Genomic DNA, 25,420 nt, shown 5'->3' on the forward strand with positions numbered 1-25,420 from the left:
TACAATAATTTTTCATTTAATATTAACAATATTCACCAAATTAAATCAAACACAGTTAATTTTAGTCACCAAAGCACGAATCATTTCCCTATTAAAAAACTAGCCATCTGGTTTCTTCTTCACCCCCCCCCCCTCTCATCTTGTAATTTTCTGTTCCTCCCTCGTTTCCTTCGATCACCATAACCATGGAAGCTGGATGTTCAGGCAGCAGCCGTTGCCGAAACCATAAGCGGCGAAATGGGTTTTTCTTCAGATTTCTTTGTTACACAAGGAATAGCAGTGATGATCATATAAGCCCCAAGAATCTGTCTTCTTCGGTTTCTTCAAGGTCGTACGATCATGGCGGATTTGAAGAACGTCAACAACCCCATTTCTTGGAAGCTTGTTTCCTTTGCAAGAAGTCTCTCAGGGGTAACACAGACATCTTCATGTACAGGTTCGTGTCGTGTTTTACGTGTCTTGTTAGTGCTTATCGTTCGGATAGTATAAAGGTATCGTCTTCTTCGAGATGTTTTTTTTTCTTTTGAATGTGCAGAGGGGACACGCCTTTTTGTAGTGAAGAATGCAGATACAAACAGATGGTGATTGATGAAGTTAATGAGAAGAGATTAAAGCTTTCTGCAACGCTAAAAGCTTTGCGTACAGGCACTGCGGTAGCTGCCTGAGATCAATCACCTTGTAATCATATTCAAATGGTTGAAGAAACAAACGATATAAATGGGAAGATCCATGAAGGAAAGAAGAGGGGAGGGAGAAGGGAAAATAACAAAATTTGAGGGCTAAATATCCAAATATATATATATATATATTTAATTTGAACTGTACAATATCATGGATGAAATTTAATTTATTTTTAATGAGAAATGAGACTTAATAGGTTTATAATTAGGCCTTTGTTAAGGTCTGGGCTTAAGGCCCAATGGATAAGTTTAAATGTAAATCATATGCTAAAACAAGTGAACGGTAAAGGAAAAGTGTCCTAAGCAACCATTATCAAATGTTAAAAGGAAAACATGTTTTCAAGCTTGAATCATATATTTGCCAATGAAAATGTTCATTCTATTTCATTTAAGGGTAAGTTACCTATTTAGTCACCACTTATATATATATATATATGATTATTTAATTATTTTTAAAAATCATATCTAACGTTATGCTACGCTATTGTGTTTGTCAATTTTTTTAATTAATCACTGGTATCCGATCTATTGACCAACTAATCCAGATTGAGTACTGCAAAGGTAAGGGTGACCCTCCCAACACAATTTGCTCTATTCAAAAACACAGGGTTTGAACTCCTGACATTGCTTAAGGAATCAAGTGCTTCATCCCACTGCATCAATCGATTGTTGATTGTTTTAGTCAATTTTTTATTGTTGACTTAATGGAAATGATGATGATGTGTTATAATATAATAAAAATTTACTCCCTAAAACTTATATATTCTATCAAAATGATACTAATTCAAAATAATTCAATGAATCCGTTATAAATTGAAATAATTTAATAGAATGTGTAAGTTTTGGGAACTAAAATTGTTATTATATTATGTTATACCATCATTTTCGTTAAGTCAACAGTCAAACCTAATAGCTTGTGATCAGAATAAAAACGAAAGTAACACGTTAGATATGATTTTAAAAAAAATTAAATAGATTATCAAAATAAAAAATGTGGGAATAGATGAATGACCAAATAAATAATTCACTCTTCGTTTAATCAAAGAAAGGCATACTAAAGTTCAAATGTTTTGATGTTGAATTAAGATCAATATTGGTATTATATAGTTTGAGAACCTCAAAGCTTGTTTCCTTGGACAGCAACTTTATTCTTATCATAAATATTTTTCAGTAAATTACATATTTAATATCTAAATTATTACTTTTGTTTCATTCTAATATCTAAACTTTATTTTTTTTGAATTATGTCTAGCGGTTAGTTTAGGTTTTAATTTAGTATCCATCATTCAAAACTTAACGGCACCGATGAAGTGGAATTTACATTACAAGACACATGGATTATCAAAAAAGGGAAAATAACTTAAGGTCATGGTTGCCGTTAAGTTTTTAACGGTAGGATACAAAATTGAAACCTAAATCAAATGTTAGGTATGATTTAAAAAGTAATAAAGTTTAGGTGCTAAAAAAATAAAAGTAATAATTTAAGTACTAAACGTATAATTTACCCATCAATTTTCAGAGTGTAATGTTTTCCACCATACTTATCCGCCATGATTACTAGCTTTAGGTTGGCTGCAAGTTCTACGTAATCGATTCAATCATATAATTATCCTTTTAATAATATAATATAAATCATTGAAAATATCATATAGTTTAAATTTTATATTAATAATCTCACTATCTTAATAATTAAATATTTTAACCGAACCAATCGAATGAATCCGAACATATTTCGGATTAGTATGGGGGAAATAAGGCAACGCGTAAATGACATGGAAAACCATAAATCCTATCTACCGTGCAAGAAATACATGGAAGTAATTGATTAAACATGAAACATGTAATACCGAAAATAACACATAAAATGATAACATTTTAAAAATTTCAAAGAGGTTTTAAAAGAATTTAAACTGATAAAATAATACATGATAATAAGGTGAATTCATCATTGTGTATAATCAATAACATTAATAAAAGACACGTAAAATGATAACTTTTTAAGATAATTGAAATTAAATGAAAAAACATTATTTAAATAAAGAAGATAATATATATACATAACTATCAAGTTATTTTAAATTTAACAGTCTAATGATTTAGTTAAACACAAAATCAAAAATTACTAGTTACGTCACCTTCAAAAACTTAACCAATATTTTCTTTATAAATGAAAGCAAAGCCATCTTCAATTGATTCCGACATCATCTCCATTTCTCTAAACTGCAAAACCATGGCATTAACATTACGTTCTTCTACTTCCTTCATCAATCCAAAAGAACCCAAAACCTTCAAATCTCCCGATGATTTCCTAGGCACCACCATTTGCTTCGCTCCAATAAAGCCATCGTGCCGTCTCCGAGCCAAGCAGTCAATGTCGATGCAACAAGTTTCTCAGGCTAAAACCTCGAACTCGGAGGAGAAACTACACGGTTCACCGGTTCCCCACACCGGAAACGACTCGAAGGTCCCCGTTTACATCATGTTACCGCTCGACACGGTGACTCACGGGGGTCACTTCGAAGGTGTCATGCTGGACGCCTGGTGGGGTTTGGTGGAGAAAGATGGACCTTTGAAGTACAACTGGGAAGGGTATGCCGAGCTTGTCCGAATGGTCGAACAACATGGCCTAAAGCTCCAAGTTGTCATGTCGTTTCTTCAGTGTGGTGGCAATGTCGGAGACTCTTGCAGTCATCTCTTCGACCGTCAAAGATAGTTAGATTATGGTTTTAGGAACATAAATTGATGTTGTTTTGTTGCGTTTGCATGCTTTAGCATTCCACTACCGCCGTGGGTGCTCGAAGAAATCAGCAAGAACCCGGACCTCGTCTACACCAACTGGTCCGCACGGAGGAATCCGGAGTACATTTCTCTGGGATGTGATTCCGTACCGGTTCTCCGAGGAATAACACCGATTCAAGCTTACACAGATTACATGAGGAGCTTCCGTAAGAGGTTTAGATATTACTTGGGACGAGTTATCGCGGTAAGCTAAACATCCGTTATATCCGTAATCCTCTGATTCAAAACAGAGAAAGAAAAAGGGAATTTGATAAGAAAAGGAACTAAACAAAGTTGTCAGCATCATTTCCACACATTGATTAAGATTAGTGTCTAAAATCCAACCAAATGTGGACCAGTGGTATAACAAACATCAATGTCATGTTTTATGTACTTTTTTCATATATTTGGAAACTTGTAGGGACTTAAATGCAAAGTTTATTACAGGAAATTCAAGTGGGAATGGGGCCTTGTGGGGAACTGAGATACCCATCTTATCCAAAAGAAATGGGACGTGGAAATTTCTTGGAATTGGAGAATTCCAGTGCTATGACAAGGTAACTTTAGCAGTATATAGAATAAACTGAACTTGAGTGATCAAACTAAGAATATTGTTGTTTTAAAACTGTTTAAATAGTACATGAGATCTTCACTTGAAGCAGAAGCAGAAGCAGCAGCAGCAGCAGCAGCCATGGGGAATCAAGACTGGGGGAGAAGTGGACCACATGATTCAGACCATTACAAGCAATTTCCCGAAGAAACTGGGTTTCTCCGAAACGACTGAACATGGAACACCGAGTACGGACGGTTCTTCCTCGAGTGGTACTCCGGGATACTACTAGATCATGGAGATAAACTACTTTCTGCAGCAAAAGGAACATTCCATGGAACCGGAGCTAAACTGTCGGCCAAGATTGCTGGAATTCACTGGCATTACAATACAAGGTCCCATGCTGCTGAACTAACGGCGGGGTACTATAATACTCGGCATCGGGACGGTTACCTCTCCATAGCTCGAATGTTGAGCAAACATGGAGTTGTTTTCAATTTCTCCTGCACGGAAATGAGAGATGGGGATCAACCCCAGCATGCAAACTGTTCGCCCGAAGGGTTGGTCCGGCAAGTGAAGATGGCAACGAAGACTGCCCGAATCGAACTTTCAGGAGAAAATGTATTGGAAAGGTACGACAGCAGTGGATATGCGCAAGTTTTGGCGACTAGTAGATCGGAATCGGGCAACGGATTGAGTGCTTTCACGTATTTAAGAATGAACAAAAAGTTGTTCGAAGGGAACAATTGGAGGCACTTGGTGGAGTTTGTGAAAAACATGTCCGGAGGAGGTCGGAAAATATCGGACAGCGACTTTACATCGGGTTTATAAGAGAGAAGAATGCTGAGAAATTGAAGGAGGCTGCTCTTGCATAGAAGTTTTGTACAAGTCCATGAACAAGTATACATATACATATGGAGTTTCAATGTACTACACACAAGGAAAACCAGAAATAAAGAACGAATACTACAGTACATTATGTTATATACACTCATGCAAAATTAGCAGCAGATGGGTAGAAAATAAAATAAAATGATTGAATCTCCAAAAATATATGGAGATTTCCTTCAATCTATGCTTAGGTGGGGGGGTTCCAGTTCATTTGTTCATCCTTCAAGATTGAAACAGTGCAATTCATCTTGTTTAGTATCATTGTAATCAATACAAAAGAGCTATAAACTTCTTTTATATGTATTTCAATCAGTAGAGCACTTGCAGGAAGATAAGATTTGCATTGAAATCTTTTCAACTGTAAAAGAAAAATTACATATTTAGCAATTTCAGTGCATGGTGAGACCAAATTTTTGTACAAGTTTTTGCAAATTAGCAACAATAGCCAAACTATTACTAAGAGACTCTTTAAAGGTTCGAGATTGGGATTTGATTTCCTCACCAGCCGTCCATCCCATCTCTTCCAGTCCATAATTACACGTGTCCTGATCAGTCATTGCAGCACTTATCCAGGTCTGGATATCACTGATCTTCTCCTTGGTAAATTGAGCCTTCGTTGCAGACACTGAGTCATGGAGTCGAGTCAGGGCTTCATCGAACAGGGTCAAGCAGTCTTTTAAAGCAGGCTGAGAGTGGAGATCGTTGAGGGACCTGAACGAGGAAGAGAGATTCGAGAGGTGGGTGATGGCCAGTCGGAGAGAGAGATCGAGGAAGGCTTCTGGGTCGGGGTTTTTGGAGGCGTTGAGAGAAGATAGAGCGGCGAAACAAGACTCGGGGTACCGGGTCACGTTGCAGATGGTCTTGATCGAGTCAACTGAGTCGGCGGGGTGTTTGTTGTCTTTAATGGGTTCTTCCAACATCGAAACAAAAAGGGTTAAGACGGTGAGCAAAGTAAAGATGAGAAGAGCAGAGACGATTATGGTGGTTGAGGAACGCCGTGGCGAGGTTTTAGGGTGGCTTTGACTGATTTTGTCATAGCCTTTGAAGTGGTTAACGGAAGCCATTGTTTGAGTTGCTTCTTTTTGAAGTCGGTGGATCGGAACATCTGCTTTCTAATGTTTCGTTTACTTTTCAAACGTCCAGCAGGCAGCAGCTGTGGGTTCTTTTACACATTCACTGTGTTAAGGAAAAGGTTTTCTAAAAATAAAGATCCGCCACTAGTTTATTTAATCTTTATCTAAGTTCATTCATACGTAGGGATTTACATGGGTTAGGTTGAGTCGGGTTTTTGATCTATACGATATGACTCAAGAATAAGGGGTCCTCCACCCAATACTCGACCCGACTCGATTAAAATAAAATTTCACTTGATCCGAACTCAATTCGATACATAATTTAAAAATCAGACTCGACCCGACCCGACTATACCCGATTTTTTTTATTTACTAAAAATTCGACCAGACTCTATCTAACCAACACTACAAACTTCAATTTTTGCTTTTAAAGATTGAAAATAACTTAATGAAGAAAACACTATTTTGCTTTCAAAGAAAACAATAAAACTTACTGAAGAAATAAAAATTTCTCGAGTTTTGAAACAGATGATACAAATTGAAGCAGAATACTCCTCGAATTAGCAAATTCTGAAGCCATGCCCTGGGAACATTTGAGAGAAATATAGGAATCTTCAGCACCAGCAATGATCAATACTGGCAACTCTTCAACCGTTTTTAGCAGTGATGCTGTTTTTTTACGTTTTTTTTTTTTTTTGAATTCAGACACTTTAATGGAAAGTAAAGTAAAGAAGAAAAAAAACACTATAATTGTTTGGGAGTAAAGTAAAGCTGTAAGCAGGGAAAGTAAAAAAAAAGTTTGCACTAAGATATTGATTGTAATAATTAAATGTATAAAAGGAGAAGGGATGTCCACTTTTAGAACATTGAATGACAATTTAACAACTGACTAAAACAAGATCCCGTAATTAAAGAGCCCGAACCCGAACTCTACAAAACTTTAGGTTTCAGGAGATGAAACATGTTTTAACACTTTCCTTTTGATTGCTTCTTGCATGCTTTTTCATCATATTTCGCTCCACTTTGAAAAAAATAATAATTGGGTTACTGTTTGGATCTGGTCGGTAGGATTATTTTAACCCTAAACCCGACTCCGACTCAAATTCAATTTTTTTAATATAAAATCCGATCCGAACTGATTTTTTTTAAAAAAATCCGACTCGATCGGGTCGGATCGGTTTTGAGCCCGTCGGCCTCGGTTCCATGCTCCCTAGTCATATGAGTGGTTTTTCGGTGTTAGGCAATGATAAAGGTTTCAATAATGAGGTCTCTTATGATCTATAGAACTAAAATCAATCAATAATCAATTATATTAATTAAGTTTATTTAATCTCTCAATTAGCTTACGAATAATTATCATATACTTAATCTCACACTAATATTAAGATAAAATATAAAATTTTGTTCCCATCACCAATCATCCAACTTTTTATCTGCAGCACTCTGCGACAGTCTAGGAATTACAAGCAAATCGACGGGATCTTTCCCGCCCTTTTGTTCCCATTTTTCATTATTTCATTTTATTTTTACTAGTTTTCAATTTTAGTAGTAATGTAAACGAATCGAACGAACACGAACGGAAGTATGTTCATGTTCATTCATTTAATAAATAAACGAACACGAACATAAACGAACAAATTTTTTTTGTTCATGTTCGTTTATTAAGGAATATAACTTGTTCATGTTCGTTCATTTAATAAATAAACGAACATAAACGAACACGAACATAAACGTTGGAGACTCTACCTTCCATTGTTCTTTCATGAAAAATAGTCGACAATGCAAATCAACCAAATCTACAGTGATAAATAGCGTAAGAGTTGATTAGCAGTGATGAAATGTTTGAAGATATCAAATATTTCGATCGATCTTTTAAAGATATTAAATGATTTACACGACTTTAATTTAATGCTATAACATTTATCTTAGTGGTCCATAATTACATATGAACAATCATTTTTCACTACGTTATTCTAATAAATTCGCCGGCTAAAAGTTTTGTGACATCAATGTTAGACTTTAGTGATGTTTGTTAATAATGGCTCTTTCCGTTGGTAGAGTAGAAAATGTAACAGCATGAAGATTTCGAACGGTACAAATTGGACTACAAGACAATAACATAGATCCGAAATCCCTTCTATGCTACATATCGTAACTGATATTATTGCTAAACCACCATTCAAAATTTTAGCGTACCTAAAGTCTACTCTACAACTAAAAGTCATACAAGAACTATGAAAACAAAAGTTCAATGTCAAAGTGTATTTTCTATTTATTAATGAGTTCTTCTTGGAAAACCCATTACTTCCGCTATTACACTCTTTTTCAGAAATTGTATAGAAACCTTTGTTTTGTTTTCAGGCAAATTCTATATATTTTTCTATTTACTAATGCTTATATACTTTTGATTGTTACATTTATCTTCCTATCTATTTCTAGAAAGAAGTATGATGTTTTCTTGAGTTTTAGATGTGAAGATACCCGCAATAACTTTACATATAAACTATTAAGCCAAATAAAATAGAGAAAGAGATGAAAACAGACCTGTAAAACTTCATATTGCACTTTAATATAACTTGTTTTGAAGCTTTCAGCGATCGTCTTCACTCTCCAGTGAACACTAGGGTTTGGGAAAAAAAAATGAGAAAATGAATATAGGTGCGAGGTGCGTCAAGGGTTAACATATTGAATTTAATCTCCAAATAAAATTGGGTTAATTATGTAGTAGGTCATCAGAATATCAGATTAATTAATATTTTTAAGATACTTACAAATTGGTCACCAAAATTGATTTAAGAAGATTGAGTTAAACATAAATAAACATAACCGAATGAACATAACCGAACGTTCACGAACGTAAATGAACGAACGAGACTTATGTTCATGTTCGTTCATTTAATTAAACGAACACAAAATCTTGTTCATGTTCGTTCTTTTAATAAATAAACGCACATAAACGAACTTCTCGCCACACGATTCATGAACGATTCGCTGAACGTTCAGTTCATTTACGGGCCTAAATTTTAGTTTTATCATAGTTTAATATTAATGTTTTCTCTTGATTATATTTTTTTAGTAAAGGGTATCATAGTTATCGGTGTTTGTAGATTCCTGTGCATGTTTATTTATTGGTTTTTCTACTTGGTCTATATTTCAACATGCTTCCATGGATGAGATTGTCTTTATGGGGAGATCACCTTCGCTGTTTGTCGTTTTGAATATTCTTCAAGTTTTATTCTCTATGGTTGGTGCTCGGAGCCGTTGGTGTGATCAGTCTATATACATCGTTGCTTTATTTGTTCATACTTTTGCTTATCAAACTATCATTAGGCGATCATTATAAGATTTTATGATAATTCCGACTGTATTTGTTCAATCTACAATTGACAAGACGTTATTGATACGGTTTATGATAAATGAATATTTCTTTGTATTACTTTAAAACAAACTTTTTCAGAGTTCAATCCAACATTTACATATTTTATAATTTAATTACTATTCATTTCAATTAAGTATCATTCAATGTAATTGTAGCACTTAGATTAGTATCACTCAATTATTTAAAATCTAAATCTGTCCAATTTAGAAACCTAAAATGCTAAACTAGCAAACACAGTGGAATCATAGGCCACCACACCAGTTGGAGAAAAAATATTTCTTTGATGTAATTCTATCATTTAGATTAGTATCATAATGCGGGATACTTCTAAACTCATATTTATGTGGGAAAATAAACAAATTAATAATGCCTAAAAATATTATTAATCCAGAAAGGGGGAAAAACAGACATTACTTTCTAGATCATGGAAAACTAGCTTAGAATGAGAATAGAGTCCTACAGTGACCAGCCACGAAAGAACAAAAACCCCATAACTTATTCTTCATCTTCTTCGTCTCCATCTCCGCCGGCAGCCTTCTTGGCAGCAGCCCTCTGGTTCCTTCTCTTCACTCTCCCAGGACGTCCGCCGCCAAATGGACTAGTGAGAGAGAAATCAAGGTGCTTTTGCGAATCAACCCTCACCATAAATGAAGGAATGTTGACTACCTGCCGTCCGAACCTGTAAGATCAGAGGAAATCGAGCAGAGTATCAATCAGCAAATGATAGATACGAACAGAAATAGAATTGGATCGAAATAGTATCAATCAGAAGCATGCCGGAGAAAACTCCAAATCGATATAATCCTATGAAGCTGTCAACGAAAAAAGTTTGATATGCCCACCTGATATGCCTTTGCCTGATGAGCACTCGGGCATGGTGGATGGATTTGGCCATACCAGACTTGAACACAAGAGTCTGAAGGCGACGTTCAAGGAAGTTCTCGACAGTCAATGCCAAGACATAATCAAACTTGTTCTGGCTCTCATCGAGGAGTCCATATCGGTTCATCCTGCGAAGAAGGGCCTCGCCCTCGAAGATCCGACGCGGGTTCTTCTCGTCAAGGGTCAGGAGATCTCTAGCAGCATTTCTGATACGGCTCAAAGCATACTGAACTCTCCAAAGCTCCCTCTTGCATCGCAGCCCGTACTCTCCCACCAGCCTCAGCTCGGCATCCAATCGTTCCTTTTCGTAAGGACGACGAGGCTTCTTAAATGTCTTCCCATTTGTTACCATTCATGGAATCGCAAAGAGAAACGAAATAATAATCCAAAAAATCATTTAACAAATCGAACACAAGCAGTTCAGCTCAAAGCACCCAATTTTATCAGAGCAATGACGACCCAAGAAACCACATATCCTCTCCTCCGCTCAACCCTCCATTAACTATGCAAATGTAACTAAAATCACATACAAAAAGGAACCCAATTCCTCTTCTTCCAAAACAAGAAAACCCAACAAAGAATTAGCCTAAAAATAGTGGTGGGGAAAACGACAAGATAATGATCTATGGAAAATACCCAAAGCAGATCAAAGTAACAAAATTTTGTTAAATAAAGAAGAAGAAAGAGCTTACAATTGCGGTAAAACGAGACGTGAACCATGGTTTTTAGGCGGAGGCGCCGTTTCTATTTAACGCTGTGGCACTGCTAATTGCATCTGACAACGTAAGTGTAGAAATATCTTATAAGGCAACCCTAAGTGAAACAAGTGATGTTGCTAAACAAAGGGATTTTACTCAAATTGGTTTATTTTCTCTTTAGGCCCAAATAAAAAAAAGCAAAGAGTTCAAAAAGCCCATTTTTCCTCGTGGGAGTATTCATATCCAAATCTCAATGAATTTATTTTGATTGTGAAGTGTTTTTGTTTGACTTTATAAAAAAACATAAATTAATTTTTTATTGTAAATTCATAGTTAATTGTGATGGCACCTTCATTGAAGTTAAAATTAAATTGAATTCATCCAAAGCACATACAAAACATGCTATTAACTCATCATCCATTACACCCATAAGAAGAAATGTACAAGCTTGGCTTGAGTTTTCTATCATCAAAGTTGTCACTCATTCCTAATGTCTGATTGCTCCCCAAGAAGTTTAGAAGGCCATGTATCCGCAGGGGTTGGATATCGAGCATGTGGTTTCCTGACAATGGAGTTTGGTTTAGCGGCAGGTTGTGTCTCTGGATCAAGCATAGGATATCTCCGGATGTCAGGATGTAAGGGAACAACGAGGAGAGCCGATGGTTGTTGCGGGGCAGGTTTGACAGCGGGCAAACCGGGCTGATCTCCATGAAAGTGTGAAGGTAATTGGGTTTGCTGAAAGTCGGGGCGAGGCTCTTTCAGGTTGGGTTTAGATTGAGCCATCTTTGTCCCTATATCACTTTGCAGCTCCCGGATTTGAGTTTCTAGGGTGAAATTCTCCTCCTTCAGCTCATTCTTCTCAATGTTAACCTGTCCGACATATATTCAAGAACATGGATGTAAGGATATCCAGCATTCACTCCCGATAGTGATTAAGCAAAATTATCAAAGACAAGATCAGGAGTCGTACATAGTGAGATTCAGATAACAAAGAAGAATTTTCCTTTTTGAGGGACTCGATTTGGCAGAATAAGTCCTTTAACAGTCGAGTTGCTTCACACAAAATAGAGGCCTTCCCATTATTCGGTTGATTTGGATCTGAGCAAAGAAATTCCCCGAAGTTAGATATACCATAATCTCTGAACACAAAAAAGAACCAATTTTACAAACAGAAACCTATTTAGATCATACCCGAGAATCATTTCTACGATACCATCGAAACAAAGTTCTAGTAAATCTTAAAGATTGATAAGATGGACTTAGGACATTACCGAGAGCATTCGCCAAGTCGAGGAAGAGTTCGTTCAAATGCTCACGCTTGAGCTTCTCCCTCTCTGCCTTGTGAATTCTTTTAGGAACCTTTCCCTTGGTCTTCGGAGCACAAGATCTGCATAAAAAAACAGTTTTCAGACAAGCCATACTCGCCGCATATTTTCGTTGGCACTTCTGAATATGCTTAAATGCACATGTTAGCTAAAATCCCATTCCTAGTAATTATGTCACCAGGATTCGGATTATGAGTGTATGTATACTACAACAGCAGTTAAATCCATATCCCTATATCCATGGTGGATGAGATTTCCGGTATCAGACACAGATTCTTCGGAAAACGAAGAATCAGAGCAACATAGCCTATATGTTGTTATGCAGAACAATTACTAAACATTAGCTATCCAAAAGGCTCGAAAATCTTTGAAACCAAAAACTACAAAGAGTTAAGGCTTTGTCACAACTATGTTACTGTAACTCACCGAATCGGGTGAGTTACGTATCCAGCACAGGTATGATCAGATTTCTTAATTTTTCCTATGTATCTAGACATCATTGGAGGCCATATACCAATACACAGGTGCCGATACTTGAGAGCAACATAACCCATGAAAATGAATTCAGACACAAACCAGGAAATTACAGAACAGAGAGGTAACCAAGGTTGGTTCCTAAGATGATTCAAACACAAACCTCCCAACAGATGTCTTCACTGCTGCATTTGTCTGCTCAACCAATGTTGCTGGAGTCTCAGAACCCATGTTTTATCAATTAGTTCGAAAACCACCAAAGATTTACCTACAAAACACCAAGAAATTAACAGTTTCAAAATCAATAAATCAGAAAAAGGGTTTCCTTGATTATCACAACAACAAACAGAGATTCCATCTAAAATGCTGAAATTTTGGATCAAGCTAGTAAATAAGATTCAGATAATGAAAGGGTAACTTTAAAATCATGAAATCATTCATCTCGATGAATCAAACGAAATAACCAAAACCGAAACCAAAGACCCATCAAAGCCCAGTTCAAGATCAAGTGTTAGACAAGACAGAACTGAGAAGACAAAGATGGTGGAGTAACCTTTGAATAATAGAAACGCGTGGATTTAACAGTACGAATGGGGAGGAAAAAAAGCTTTTAGTGGAAATGTGTTTTAGGGGATAGAGAGAGAGTGGCGGGAGAGAAGGGTACACAGGGAGGCGCGTGGCCAGCAACTGATGAGTGGTGGATGGAGACAAGACACGTGGAATGGACGCGTGCCCGTCTCATTTTCACTTTTGTCGGGTTTCATTTTGCTTTTGCGCCATTTTGCTTGTTGCATATTCTTCGCACCTCAGCTCTTTTTGTCCTAAATAAATAACACAGAAAAATAATATGTAAATAGATATTTTAATATTTAAATTTGATTTTAAATTTTAATTGACCCTTAAATTATTTTTTATCTAATTAGATATTTATTTATTTTTAATTAAATATTTAAATTTGTTTTTTTTGTCAAATCATTCAACCTTATCGATTGTTGGACACGGCCTAACTGACACAAGGCTTATGTAATTTAGGCTATGACCCAAAGCCTCAAGCATTGAAGTGTTCCAGCATTTGGGCAATATACGCAATCAACAAAGGATTTAAAATTTCTGGATTGCTTTGATTGAGCTCAAATTTAATAATAAAAAAATATATTTTAATTATTTTACTTGTAAAAATATATTAATGTTAATATAAACTGACACAAGTATTTCCCAATTTAACCATGAACTGGAAGAAAACGAAAATAAAAATAGGGATAAAAAATAAAAAACAATTTTTAAATATATATTAGATGTCAAAAGGATCAAGTCGAGTTTGAGTTAAATTTATGTATTAATACAATCTATGTTTATGTAAGTTTAGACTGATTTTAAATATGAACCTTAAATTTTGTCTAGATTCATTTATATTTATAAAAAGTTAAGGTCAAACATAATTCAATGTTTATTACATATGATTATAGATTGAATAATCAAAGGATTATATAGAAATTTATTAGTCATGAATCTAATTTTTAAGTATAATTTTTAGTTGTTTTTATTTAAACGTTATTATTATATAAAAAGGTTATATGGTGCACGATAACGGAACTCTCTCGGTGCACATTAGCAGGTCTAATGGAACCTCAGTACTCCGTTGATCTACCGACGTTCATTTTTGATTCTCCTCCTAGATCATCTCTACCTCTTACCTTCTCGTTCGTTGTGGTTCTTGCCGCTCATTATGGTTCATGTGGTTCTTTGCGGCTCTTGCTTGATAGATGGATTGGCGTAATTTGTTCGGAGGCTTGGCAGATCAAAACCTAGACTTCCTCCCTAACTTCGCGATGGAACCCCGACTATCTTCCCTCCATCAGAGATCCTCGATGAAGGAATTTCCGAGTGGAAATCTTCTCTAGTGGGCCAATTCATGGGGTTGCTCCAAGCTTCACTTCTCTTCATCGGACTGTTGAAAAACTATGGAGTAAAGCACAGCTGGGATCTCGAATCCAGGTCAGTCTTACCGGAAATAACATCTTCATTTTCTCTTTTAGTAATGAATCTATTAAAGACTGTGTACTTGAACATGGTCCTTGGCATGTGCATAATAAGCCCTTAATTCTTAGGAAATGGGAACCAAACCTGAAAACCCTTAGCTTAAACTTGTCTAAAATCCCTGTCTGGGTTCAATTGTACAACGTTCCCCTTGAACTGTTCTCTAGATCGGGCTTAAGTTATATAGAAAGTGCCATTGGAGTTCCAATCTCTATGGACTCGATTACTGCTGCAAAAACAAGGCTTGAGTTTGCAAAAGTCTGTGTAGAAATAGGTATTAAAGACTCAATTCCTAAACACATTGAGGTAGTTCTGAAAGATGGGCAAACAACCTCGATCAGTATAGAGGTTCCTTGGATACCCCAATCTTGTAAGTAATGTAATGTTTTCGGCCATAATGAAAAAGGATGTTTGCATAAAGCAAACACAAATCCTACTGTTTCACAAATTTGGAAGAAGAAAGGAGAAATCATTCCCAATTCTGCAGTCATTCATGTTGGAGGAATAGAAGCTTTACAAGAACCTGGAAAAATAGAGAATCACGACACTTTTATCTCTGAAGCAAATAATCATAATACCACAGACTCATCTACTGCATTTAGGAAAGTTAATGCTGCTGGAAGTGATGCTAATGCACTGAGTAAGGTGGTTGTTCCTCAATGCGACACTAATGTTCCAGTTATATTAGAGAATATTATTTCTTCTAATGAATCTGCTGCTGCTGGAAGTGATACTATTGCACTGATTAAGGAGGTTGAGGTTCAATGCAACTTTACTGCTCCAGCTATAAAAGAGAACCTTAATTCTCCTAATGAAGCTGCTAATAAAGAAAACGATGATAAAGATGTTGTCTCGCCCCCAAGTTATTGTTGCTGCAATAATCAAACAGCCTGCTGCTATTGATGTAATTGATAAAGCTCAACCCACTGTGCTTAAAAGGAGTCGAGGCAAAACTGAAAAAGCTAAAGCTCAATTTACAGGGTCAACCAACAGGTTCGATATCCTTAATTCTGCAGAAGATATTCCAAATTGTTCAGAAAGCTTGCAAAGAAAACCGAGAGTTCCTTCATTGGGAGTTGCTAACCTAGTGAAAGAACTTAAATAAAAAAAGAAGGAACAAGTTGATAAAGCTAAAGGTCTTAAAGCAGGAGGTCAAGGGGATCCTTTGGGATCACCTACTCAATGATAGTTAGCTTCTGGAATATTAGAGGACTGTTAAGTCCTCTAAAGCAGAATAAAGTGGTACATCGAGCCACTCAGAATAATGTTGACATCCTTTGCCTTCTTGAGACTAGTGTTAAGGTGGACAAAGCAGAGTTATTTTCACTTATAAATTCCAGAACTAGAATTATTGTTCTAACTATGATTTTGCTTATAATGGTAGAATTTGGGTTCTTTGGAGGAAGGGTATTCATCTGTCTATCATTCAAATTATCGATCAATTTATTATTATTAGAGGATCTTACCTTGGTTCCCATTTATTTATCTCGGTAATTTACGGTAGTAATGATGGGACTGCTCGAAGACAGCTCTGGCATAGCTTACGACAAGTTGATTCTACTGTTAATAAGTCTCATTGGATTCTAGGAGGGGACTTTAATATCATCATGCACTCCCATGAAAGCTCCGACCATGATTTAATTGGTCATTATCTCACTTCTGATATGAAAGATTTCCAGGACCTATCTAATGAGCTCGAACTCCACGACCATCCTTACTTTGGTCATTCTTACACTTGGAGTAACAAGCAAAAATAATTTTTCCTTGCAAGAAAACTCGACAGGGTCATGATAAACTCTAATTGGGCTTCGATATTTCAGAACTCTTTTGTTGAGTTTATTGCTTCAGGACCCTCGGACCACTGCATGTCTCTTACTTGGATTTCCAAAGAAGTTCCAGCTAATAGACCAAAGCCATTTAAATTCTTCAATTTTTGGACTGCTAATCCTTGCTTCTTGAATGAAGTAAGGCAATCCTGGCTACAAACTGCTTATGGAAATCCTATACAAATTCTCCTTACTAAACTCAAAAGGCTCAAATCTTGCCTTACGAGATTTAACAAGGATAATTACAGCAATCTCTCGGTATGAGTAAAAATGAAAAGAAGCGAGTTGGAATAGCATCAAATCCTCACTTTAAAGGGAGAGGAAACAATCGATAAGGAACTACTATTATTAGAAGAGTTGAAAACCTTAGAAGATGCGGAAGCTTCATTTCTCAAGCAAAAGGCAAAAGTCCAGTAGATTAAAGATGGAGATAAAAACTCCAAAATATTCCACTCGATGATTATTTTTAAAAATAAAAGAGATACAATCCGTATTCTTATTGATGAACAAGGCAATCGATTGGAGTCCTTTGAAGCAATGTCGAAAGAAATTATCTCTTTCTTTTCTAATCTGATTGGAACAGCTGACAACATGGTGAAAGAAATTGATCCTAACCTCCTAAAAGAATTACTCAACTTCTCACTGACTTCTGAAGATTCAACTAGCCTTGTTAAAGAAATTACCAGAGAAGAAATTCAAAAAGCTGTTTTTTGCCAAGGCAACAACAAAGCTCTAGGTCCCGACGGTTTCACTCCTTACTTTTTCAAGAACACATGGAATATAGTGGGAGAGGAAGTAGTTGCTGTAGTCAAATTCTTCTTTCGTAATGCTATAATTCATCATACTTTCAATTCTACTATTATTGCTCTTGTTCGTAAAAAACCAAATCCGAGTGCTGTTAAAGATTACCGACCGATCTCATGTTGTTATGTTGTATACAAGATCATTACTAAAATCATTGTTAGAAGACTGACTGATTTCCTCCCAGAGATTATTATTTCGAATCAATCGACATTCATCAGAGGAAAGAGCATCATTAATAATACCCATCTTGCTCAGGAGATGGTAAAAGGATATGGAAGAAAGTATATCTCCCCGAGATGTGCTTTGAAAATTGATCTTCATAAAGCTTTCGATTCAATTCATTGGGCATTCATCTCACAAATTCTTAAAGCCCTCCAGCTACCTCATGCATTCATTGCATGGATCGAAGCTTGCTTTAGAGGAGCAAGGTTCACAATTTCTTTTAATGGGACCTTAATTGACTACTTTAAAGGTGCAAGAGGCCTAAGGCAGGGAGACCCTCTATCCCCTTATCTTTTTGTTCTTACAATGAATATTTTATCTCGAATGCTTAATTTAGCTGCCAATCGAGGAATATTTGGTTACCATCCTAAATGCAGGAAAATTGGACTTACTCATCTATCGTTTGCCGATGATTTAATGATCTTTTGCAAAGGTAAAACAAAATCTGTTGTTGGTGTTCTCACTATTCTTGATCACTTCTATGTAATCTTTGGGCTTAAATTGAATCCTTCCAAATGTGAGATTTTTGCTGTGGGGATTACGTCAAGAACCATTGAGAAATTAAAACAGATTACTGGGTTTCTTATCGGAAGACTTCCTGTTCGTTATCTTGGTATTCCTCTTGTCACTCGCAAACTTACCGAAAAGGATTGTCAACCTTTAATTGAAAACATCAAGCTCAAGATTCATCACTGGACTGGGAGAAATCTCAGTTAAGCAGGGAGATTAGAGCTCATTATATCAGTCTTATTCAACATCAGCAACTACTGGTGCATACAACTTGTTCTTCCAGCTTATATTCTTAAAAAAGTATAACAAATTTGCTCAAGGTACTTTTGGAAAGGAGCAGATAAATCTGCTGCTGGTGCTCGTGTGAGCTGGGATTTTATCTGTTTCCCCAAATCATAAGGTGGCCTAGGACTGAAAAACATTAAAGCATGGAATAGAGCTTGCCTCATTAGTCTAATTCGGAAAATATTGACAGAAGACGGGTCACTGTGGGTTGCATGGCTTAAAGCTTATGTTTTTAAGGAGCAAGACTTTTGGCACTTCCGAGCTGCTTCAAATATAAGTTGGAGTACCAGCATAATATTAAAATTAAGAGCTGCAACCCTTCCAATTATTTCAGCCAGTTCACCGAATGTTAAGGAAATTTGGGATTTGACTCGATTCAAAAGGCAGAATGTTTCATGGCACAAACTTATTTGGTTTCCATTACATATTCCCAAGTTTAGCTTGATAGCTTGGATGGCTTTATTGAACAAATTGCCTACTAGAGACCGACTTCTTCGAATGGGAATTAACACTGGCGGTCTTTGTGTTAATTGTAGCAACTCAAACGAGACGAGGGACCATCTCTTTTCGCAATGTTCTATGGCAGTGGAACTCTTGTACTCAATTTTGAAACTTAACGGGATGAAGACCAATTCCTTCTCATGGGAAGAATTGGTTTCAAAGGCATGTTCATCATGGAAAGGGAAGTCTCTAATTACCACCATTTTGAAACTTTCTTGGTCTGCTTTTATCTACTCTCTATGGCAGGAAAGAAACCAGAGAATATTCCAAGGAAGGCGTAGAACGATCGATTTCTTGCTCAAAGATGTTAAAGACGTTGTTGGAAACTTGGAATCCGACTTAGGGGAACTAATACTAATAGACTTGATAGTACTAATTTAATGCTTTGTAATGCTTGAGGTATAGTCTAACCAATCATTTTGTAGGCAGTTTCATTCTTTCATTGTAGATTGGTGGATTGATTGTAACTAAACCTTGATTTGGGTAATAAAATCAGAATTATCCCAAAAAAAATTATTTTAATTAATATTTATACAATTAAATTGATGTCGAACGAATTCATGATATTAACTTGGTCTAGAGTATTATTATAGTATGCATTAAAAGTTTAAAATGTTAACACATACCTATAATATTAAAGTTTGAGTCCGACCAATATTTTAAATAAAGATTATTTTTTTGTCGGACCTTCTTGAATTTTCAGATGAGATATAATATGTAAGTAAATGTACATTTTTGTCCTTGAACTTGGATTCAAGATGCAATTAGGTATATGAACATGATTTTAAGGACCAATATGATATTAACTTCTTTGTTAGTTCAAAGTGGTTCTGAATTTCATTTTTTGGTCCAAATTAATACTTCGGACGAATGATTTATTTGAACCATAAAATTAAATTAAAATATCAATTCGAACCAGAAAACTAAATATAAATACATAATTGGAAAACAAATAGAAACCAAATTGCACCTTAAAGCAAAGTTAATGTACCAACAAATATATTTACACTAATATATTGTACGATTCAATATTGGGTTTATTGGCAACGGGCAGCAAATAAACATTACACATGCAAGTGCGAGCTCAATTAACTAAGCTTTCACCTTTTGCCACCTACCACTTTTGATTGATACTTTATGTCACGTGAGATGTCTTTCATTTTTATCTTTTTGTTTATATAGAGAATTGAGATATCATTCTTAAGGATTTAAGGCAACAAGTTTCCCCCCCTAAGATATAAAGATATATCTTTTCATAAAATTGTTTCATGGAAAAACCTCAATCTCAAAATTTATTTATGTAGTTATGTTCATGATATACGTATACACACACATACACACACAAGGGAGTATCGTGTAAAAAGTTGTTAGAAATAAATTATTACTTTAAAAATAATTTTATCTTGATCGTATAATTAACGAATTAACTTAGCCCCTAAAATAAACATATAACTTCGCCCCTAAAATAAACATATAACTCTTAAATTAGTATACTCAAATGAAGAATGTGAAGGACAATTACATTACTCAAAATCATGAAGAGAATAGGGTAAAACAATAGAAAAAACAAAAGGAGTAAATATCTTATGTATCGAATGAAGTTATTTATTTCTCTATTTATAAGTAAAGTCGGGGGTTAAAATCATAAAGACGCTGAGAATAATTTTCATAGAACTTGTAATAGCAGCGTACATGTATGAGTCTTAGCTCTGACTACTTAATGAAAATAAATTATCAAATTATATATAAACACCGGAAGAATAAATAATCAATCGATTAGAAATATTACTTATTTGTATAGATAAAATTAATCGAATAAATCTTAATCGTGAATCGAGTAAAGGATTAAGAGATCTTATGGGGCCTAATAAGGGCATTGAAAACTGGTATTAAGGAAACCTTATGGACCAAAATTAAAAGGATTTGCTGATTGTTATCACCCACTAAGCAAACACTAAAGGACTAATTTGCAATGCCAAAAAAACCCTTACCCACTTGCTCGAGTGCTGTTAGGATACATAGGTTGAGATGGACTAATCATGCCACTTTAATAGATTCTGACAAGGACCCTAAATGTAATTTAAAAAGAATTTTATAAGAAAAAATATGATATATCTTAAAAATAATTTAAAAAATAGATATACAAGACAATATCATGTATGGAGAATTGAGATAATCTTATTAAAATTAAAAGAAAATTAATTGAGATACCACTAAACTTTGTTTATTGATTTGTTTATATCATTAAATATTCAATTTTGTCAATTATAATACTGAACTTTACTTTTACATTCAATTATACAATTCTACTATCAAATTATTAATAGGACGATGACATGACTAACAATTGTTGACGAGGAATACAACACAAAAATAACAATTTAAAGATCAAACTTAAAAATTTTATTTTGAAAGAATGTAAATTAAATAAATTGTTTTTAAAAGAATTAATATATAAAATTCATCAAAATAACATAAATAAAAAATAAATTTATAAAATGATAATATATAATTAGTTTATCTTTTTGCAATTGTAGCAAACAGCGATGTTAAGTCCACGTGCACCAATTGTGCAGGAAGCAGACAAGTTTGTATTAGAAGAGGGTTTAAAGCATTTCCCTACACGGAAACATTGTACCCATTGAGACATCAATGCTAAAACATGTGCCTGCATTTATTGGATCCAACAATTTACATGCTACTCTCGTACACTGTTTTATTACCATGCACGCATGCACCAATATTTTTTGGGTGAATTTGTATTTGGCATAATGACAAAAACAGCCCTAATATTTATTAAAATGATCATTTTAGCACATATTCTTTTTTCCTTGAACATTTTGGCTTCTAACATTTTACCTTGGGGTAAAAAGCTCCCTCTATAGATGAAAACTATTACATAACACACGATTAATGCTCTAAAATAATAGCATTTTTTAACCTAAATTGAAACGTTGAGAGCTAAAATGACCCATAAAAAATAAGGGACAATCTGATTATTCTGTCAAATGTTAGGGCCATTTTTCTCTAATATGAAACTTCGGAGGCCAAAATGCTCCAAAAAATAAAATATAAGACAAAATGATAATTTTAATAAACGTTAGGGGCTAATTTTAACATTACGTGTCTTTATATTTCTTATTCCAAACTCAATCACAGTAACATCATCAGCCTATATGAAACCTCCAGACCACTAAATATCAATCAAACCGCCTCCTTGATTTGATCAACCAAGCTACCCACAGATAAAAAAACATCTTTGAAATATAAAGATAAATGATCTCCCTCTTAACTTCAGATATGCCTAAAGCAGCTCATCACCCCAATCAAGAACGAATCTAAAATGTTGGTATAAACTTGGAACACCAATATTAGTTTTAAAATATATATAATTTCAAATATAATAAATATTTTAAGAATTTGATTGTAATATTTCATATGTATCCTCCATTTTTATCATACCTATAGAGTTTTACCTAAATTAAAAGAATATGCAATAATTTATTTGATATAAACAATTTAACTGTTAAATGTATAATCAATAAGAATAATAATATTTTTAAATTATAACTAATATAATAGAAACACCATATTACCGTAAAAATTTACATATATAATAATTAAGTACAAACATATCTAAATTTTACTATAAAGATTATAAATTATTTTATTACAATTTAGGTTAAATTTAAACTCAATAGACATATTTATTTAAATATCATATAACATATTTGAATTATCATAAACCTTATATTATTGATCAAAACTCTAAATCATAAACGTGACATATTACATATGTTATACCTCTGAAGATAAACTTCGAAAATTATCATTTTTCTGCCAACATAGACTTTTAGACTAATCTTTCCACTCACTAAAGTTTCTACGGAACCCACGTCCTACGAGCACTAACTTCTGAGTCAACCACATCATGCAAACAAGACTAGAGTGATATTCAAAATGTGACTACCAGTCTATCAAGTCTATTTTGTCCGTTAAGTTGCAGATAATTTTAATCACCAGCAGTTAAGAGTAATAAAGGGACGAATGTTTAACAATATATATATATATATATATATATATATATATATATATATATATTGTTTTCTTCTTTATAATCAATTTTATTCCGTAGAAAACATCAGTCAATAATTAACGGAATAAACTTATGTCTGTCAACAACGTTAACACAATTCCGTTTTGTAGAATACTTCTTCACTGTTAATAATTTTAAAAAATTAAACTTAAAACTTTAAATGAGTCACGATTTTGTTTGAATAAAAATATTTTTATTACTAAATCACGGACTTGATTGACTAATTGATAATTTTTTAATTTATCTTAATGTGTCACTTTATATATATAATATTTCTTTGTCTTTTACTTTTTTTCCCCAATAATAACCCCTGGTGTAATGATTTGATTAATCTACTCATAAAGTAGTGGGTTAATTATGGCAACAGCTTTCATTAATTTGGGATTAGAATTTGTTGAGCTTTTATATTAATGCATAACGACAAAACTAATAAAAACTTTAATCAAACATTAAAAAACTAAGGGTAAACTACACAAATGGTCACTAATGTTTGAGCAAATTTTCGTTTTTCACATTGGAGTTTTAAAACTAACAAATTGATCACTAACGTTATCGATCGATAACAAATGAGTAAGTCAACGTTAACATCCGCTAAAATACCGTTACTTGTTTACTTGGCATCGTTAATGAGTATCCTTCTCAAAATCAAGTCAAACTCATGGTCAAACATCTCAACAACAACAATTGATCTTCATTGTTAACGAAGGTCCTTCACTTCGCAAAAAAATCAAAGGAAAATCATGAATTACTCGCTAGAATTGATTAATTTTTCATCAAGGTGTTTGATTTCATGAGGAATGAGGAATCCCAAATTAAAATAGTCGAAAAAGTTTTAAGATTTTGGATATATTGTCAAGTAACATTTTTTTTAAGGATCCATCGGTGGAAACGAATTGCTTGTCGACGATTCTTCTGGTTTTACAAAGAGAGAATTCATATTCACAAATTCCAACGATTCAAATACTAGAGTCTGCAGCGGTCGATGGAGAACCCAAGCTCAAAAAGAGGGATTGATCCCCGAATTGGTGAAATCTCTAAAGGGAAAGAAGAACCCAAGATTGATCGAAGCGAGCTTATCTGGTTTGATCACAATCACAATGCTGAAACGCGTAGAAATCAAACTAATTTAACACCAAACAAACCCATAAATAAAGAACCTTTTATCCTAACCAAAAATCATCATTTCGATAACCGAAAAGTCACTGAAGCTATTGGAAGTGTTGTCGACATGCAAAAAAGAAAGATCTTTTCGAGATGTGGCAGAATTCGATGTTTTACAAAGGGTTGTTGGGAAACTAATGAAAGTATCAAGCAATGCAACAGTGCACGCGGTGGCCAAGGATTACAAGGGACTGGTCGGGGAGTTTGTTGAAGTTGGTATGTTCGAAAATAAAGGGCATGTTGCTCTTTTCTCACTTACATTTGTAGATCTAATGTTTCTCGTTTTTCTTTATGGTGTTTTGAGATGCCATAGCGTGTGGGCACATGGAATGGGTTTCCAGCGTGGCGGTTGACGTTGTCAGGTAAGCGGTTAACGGCCAGGTAAGCTTTTCGTCGCTAATTTTAACGAATGTTAACGTTGACGGATTGATTTTTTATAAATCGATAATATTAATGATCAATTTGTTAATTTTGAAACTTTAGTAGGAAAAACAAAAATCTACTAAAAAAATTAATGATTATTTGTGTAGTTTATCCAAAACTTATTTGGATTTATATTTATGTTTACGCGTCGATAATTCTTATATATATATATATTAAATCATGCCGAGACTAGTACGAGATATTTTGTTTTAGTAAGGTGTCGGTAATTTGAAGATATTTTGTAACAAGATATTTTTGTTACTTTCAAAGAAAATCACCAAATTTAAAAAAATAAACCAAATATACAAAATAAAATAGTTCGAGACAATTTAATTTATATTTGAAGAAGCTTTTATTACTAATTGCACTTTTAATATTATTTTAATATACTGATTAATTTATATATATATTACTAGATTTTTAAAAAAATAAGAAAAATTTAAAATTTAAAACATAGATTTTTTTATTAACTATTTAGGAGAATAGACAAATTAATAATATTAAACGCATATTTATGTATTTTAATTTGTAATGATCGAAAAGATTTATGCAAATATTCATTAAATGATTTTAATAATAAAAGAAAGTAATATTTTATAAAAAAATTATAAATTTGAGCAGTTGTATTTAATATATATAAATTTCATTAATCTACAAATCTGATTAAAGAGGGAGAGAGAGAAACTATATTGATCAAATCCAATCATACAATTAAAGGTGAATGGACTAAAATAAATAAAAGAAAATTAAAAAAAGAAAAAGAAAAAGAAAATGAAGGGTTCCTTTGTCCAAAAGTAGGGTCACTCAATAACACCCACCACTTAT

The 25,420-nt window shown here is 34.2% G+C and overlaps 4 protein-coding genes and 1 pseudogene across 7 annotated transcripts; 2 read left to right on the plus strand and 3 right to left on the minus strand.

Annotated features, from left to right (window-relative positions):
* Nucleotides 1-138: 138 nt before the first annotated feature.
* LOC120140863 (FCS-Like Zinc finger 3-like) lies at nt 139-769 on the plus strand. 2 transcript variants are annotated; one of them, XM_039155862.1, is made up of 2 exons: nt 139-436; nt 536-769. In XM_039155862.1, exons 1-2 carry the CDS (start codon nt 186-188, stop codon nt 663-665), a joined length of 381 nt encoding a protein of 126 aa, XP_039011793.1. In that variant the 5' UTR covers nt 139-185; the 3' UTR covers nt 666-769. The 2 variants fall into 2 exon arrangements, with proteins under 2 accessions (XP_039011793.1, XP_039011794.1); XM_039155863.1 differs by having other exon boundaries at nt 139-430.
* A 2,067-nt stretch (nt 770-2,836) lies between these two features.
* Nucleotides 2,837-4,961, plus strand: LOC120140864 (annotated as a pseudogene).
* A 280-nt stretch (nt 4,962-5,241) lies between these two features.
* LOC120140861 (pectinesterase 3-like) lies at nt 5,242-6,024 on the minus strand. Its single transcript, XM_039155860.1, has one exon. The coding sequence runs from the start codon at nt 5,961-5,963 to the stop codon at nt 5,289-5,291; it is 675 nt and encodes a 224-aa protein (XP_039011791.1). The 5' UTR covers nt 5,964-6,024; the 3' UTR covers nt 5,242-5,288.
* Nucleotides 6,025-9,739: 3,715 nt separating this feature from the next.
* On the minus strand, nt 9,740-11,053 carry LOC120140862 (40S ribosomal protein S9-2-like). Its single transcript, XM_039155861.1, has 3 exons — nt 10,926-11,053; nt 10,194-10,575; nt 9,740-10,030 (listed from the first exon to the last, which is right to left on the minus strand). The coding sequence occupies exons 1-3, from the start codon at nt 10,951-10,953 to the stop codon at nt 9,847-9,849; spliced, it is 594 nt and encodes a 197-aa protein (XP_039011792.1). The 5' UTR covers nt 10,954-11,053; the 3' UTR covers nt 9,740-9,846.
* Nucleotides 11,054-11,286: 233 nt separating this feature from the next.
* Nucleotides 11,287-13,513, minus strand: LOC120140860 (transcription factor bHLH47-like). Of its 3 annotated transcripts, none has more exons than XM_039155856.1 (6): nt 13,284-13,513; nt 12,894-12,998; nt 12,203-12,318; nt 11,902-12,029; nt 11,557-11,801; nt 11,287-11,525 (listed from the first exon to the last, which is right to left on the minus strand). In XM_039155856.1, exons 2-6 carry the CDS (start codon nt 12,959-12,961, stop codon nt 11,345-11,347), a joined length of 738 nt encoding a protein of 245 aa, XP_039011787.1. In that variant the 5' UTR covers nt 12,962-12,998; nt 13,284-13,513; the 3' UTR covers nt 11,287-11,344. The 3 variants fall into 3 exon arrangements, with proteins under 3 accessions (XP_039011787.1, XP_039011788.1, XP_039011789.1); XM_039155857.1 differs by lacking the exon at nt 13,284-13,513 and adding an exon at nt 13,149-13,229; XM_039155858.1 differs by having other exon boundaries at nt 11,354-11,801; nt 13,284-13,512.
* Between the last annotated feature and the right edge of the window lie 11,907 nt (nt 13,514-25,420).

This window comes from Hibiscus syriacus, unplaced genomic scaffold (assembly GCF_006381635.1).
Source record: "Hibiscus syriacus cultivar Baekdansim isolate YM2019G1 unplaced genomic scaffold, ASM638163v2 tig00110788_pilon, whole genome shotgun sequence".
Lineage (NCBI taxonomy): Eukaryota > Viridiplantae > Streptophyta > Magnoliopsida > Malvales > Malvaceae > Hibiscus > Hibiscus syriacus.

Bases quoted from the DNA above. Each gene is read 5' to 3' on its own strand.
- LOC120140863 (XM_039155862.1), top strand. From the start codon at position 186: ATGGAAGCTGGATGTTCAGGCAGCAGCCGTTGCCGAAACCATAAGCGG. The intron at 437-535 runs GTTCGTGTCGTG...TTGAATGTGCAG, and splicing joins ACAGACATCTTCATGTACAG to AGGGGACACGCCTTTTTGTA.
- LOC120140861 (XM_039155860.1), bottom strand. From the start codon at position 5,963: ATGGCTTCCGTTAACCACTTCAAAGGCTATGACAAAATCAGTCAAAGC.
- LOC120140862 (XM_039155861.1), bottom strand. From the start codon at position 10,953: ATGGTTCACGTCTCGTTTTACCGCAATT. The intron at 10,576-10,925 runs GTAAGCTCTTTC...GAATGGTAACAA, and splicing joins CGTCTCGTTTTACCGCAATT to ATGGGAAGACATTTAAGAAG. The intron at 10,031-10,193 runs GTGGGCATATCA...CTGATCTTACAG, and splicing joins ATCAGGCAAAGGCATATCAG to GTTCGGACGGCAGGTAGTCA.
- LOC120140860 (XM_039155856.1), bottom strand. From the start codon at position 12,961: ATGGGTTCTGAGACTCCAGCAACATTGGTTGAGCAGACAAATGCAGCA. The intron at 12,030-12,202 runs GTAATGTCCTAA...TTCTTTGCTCAG, and splicing joins CGACTTGGCGAATGCTCTCG to ATCCAAATCAACCGAATAAT. The intron at 11,802-11,901 runs GTACGACTCCTG...TATGTCGGACAG, and splicing joins TGTTATCTGAATCTCACTAT to GTTAACATTGAGAAGAATGA.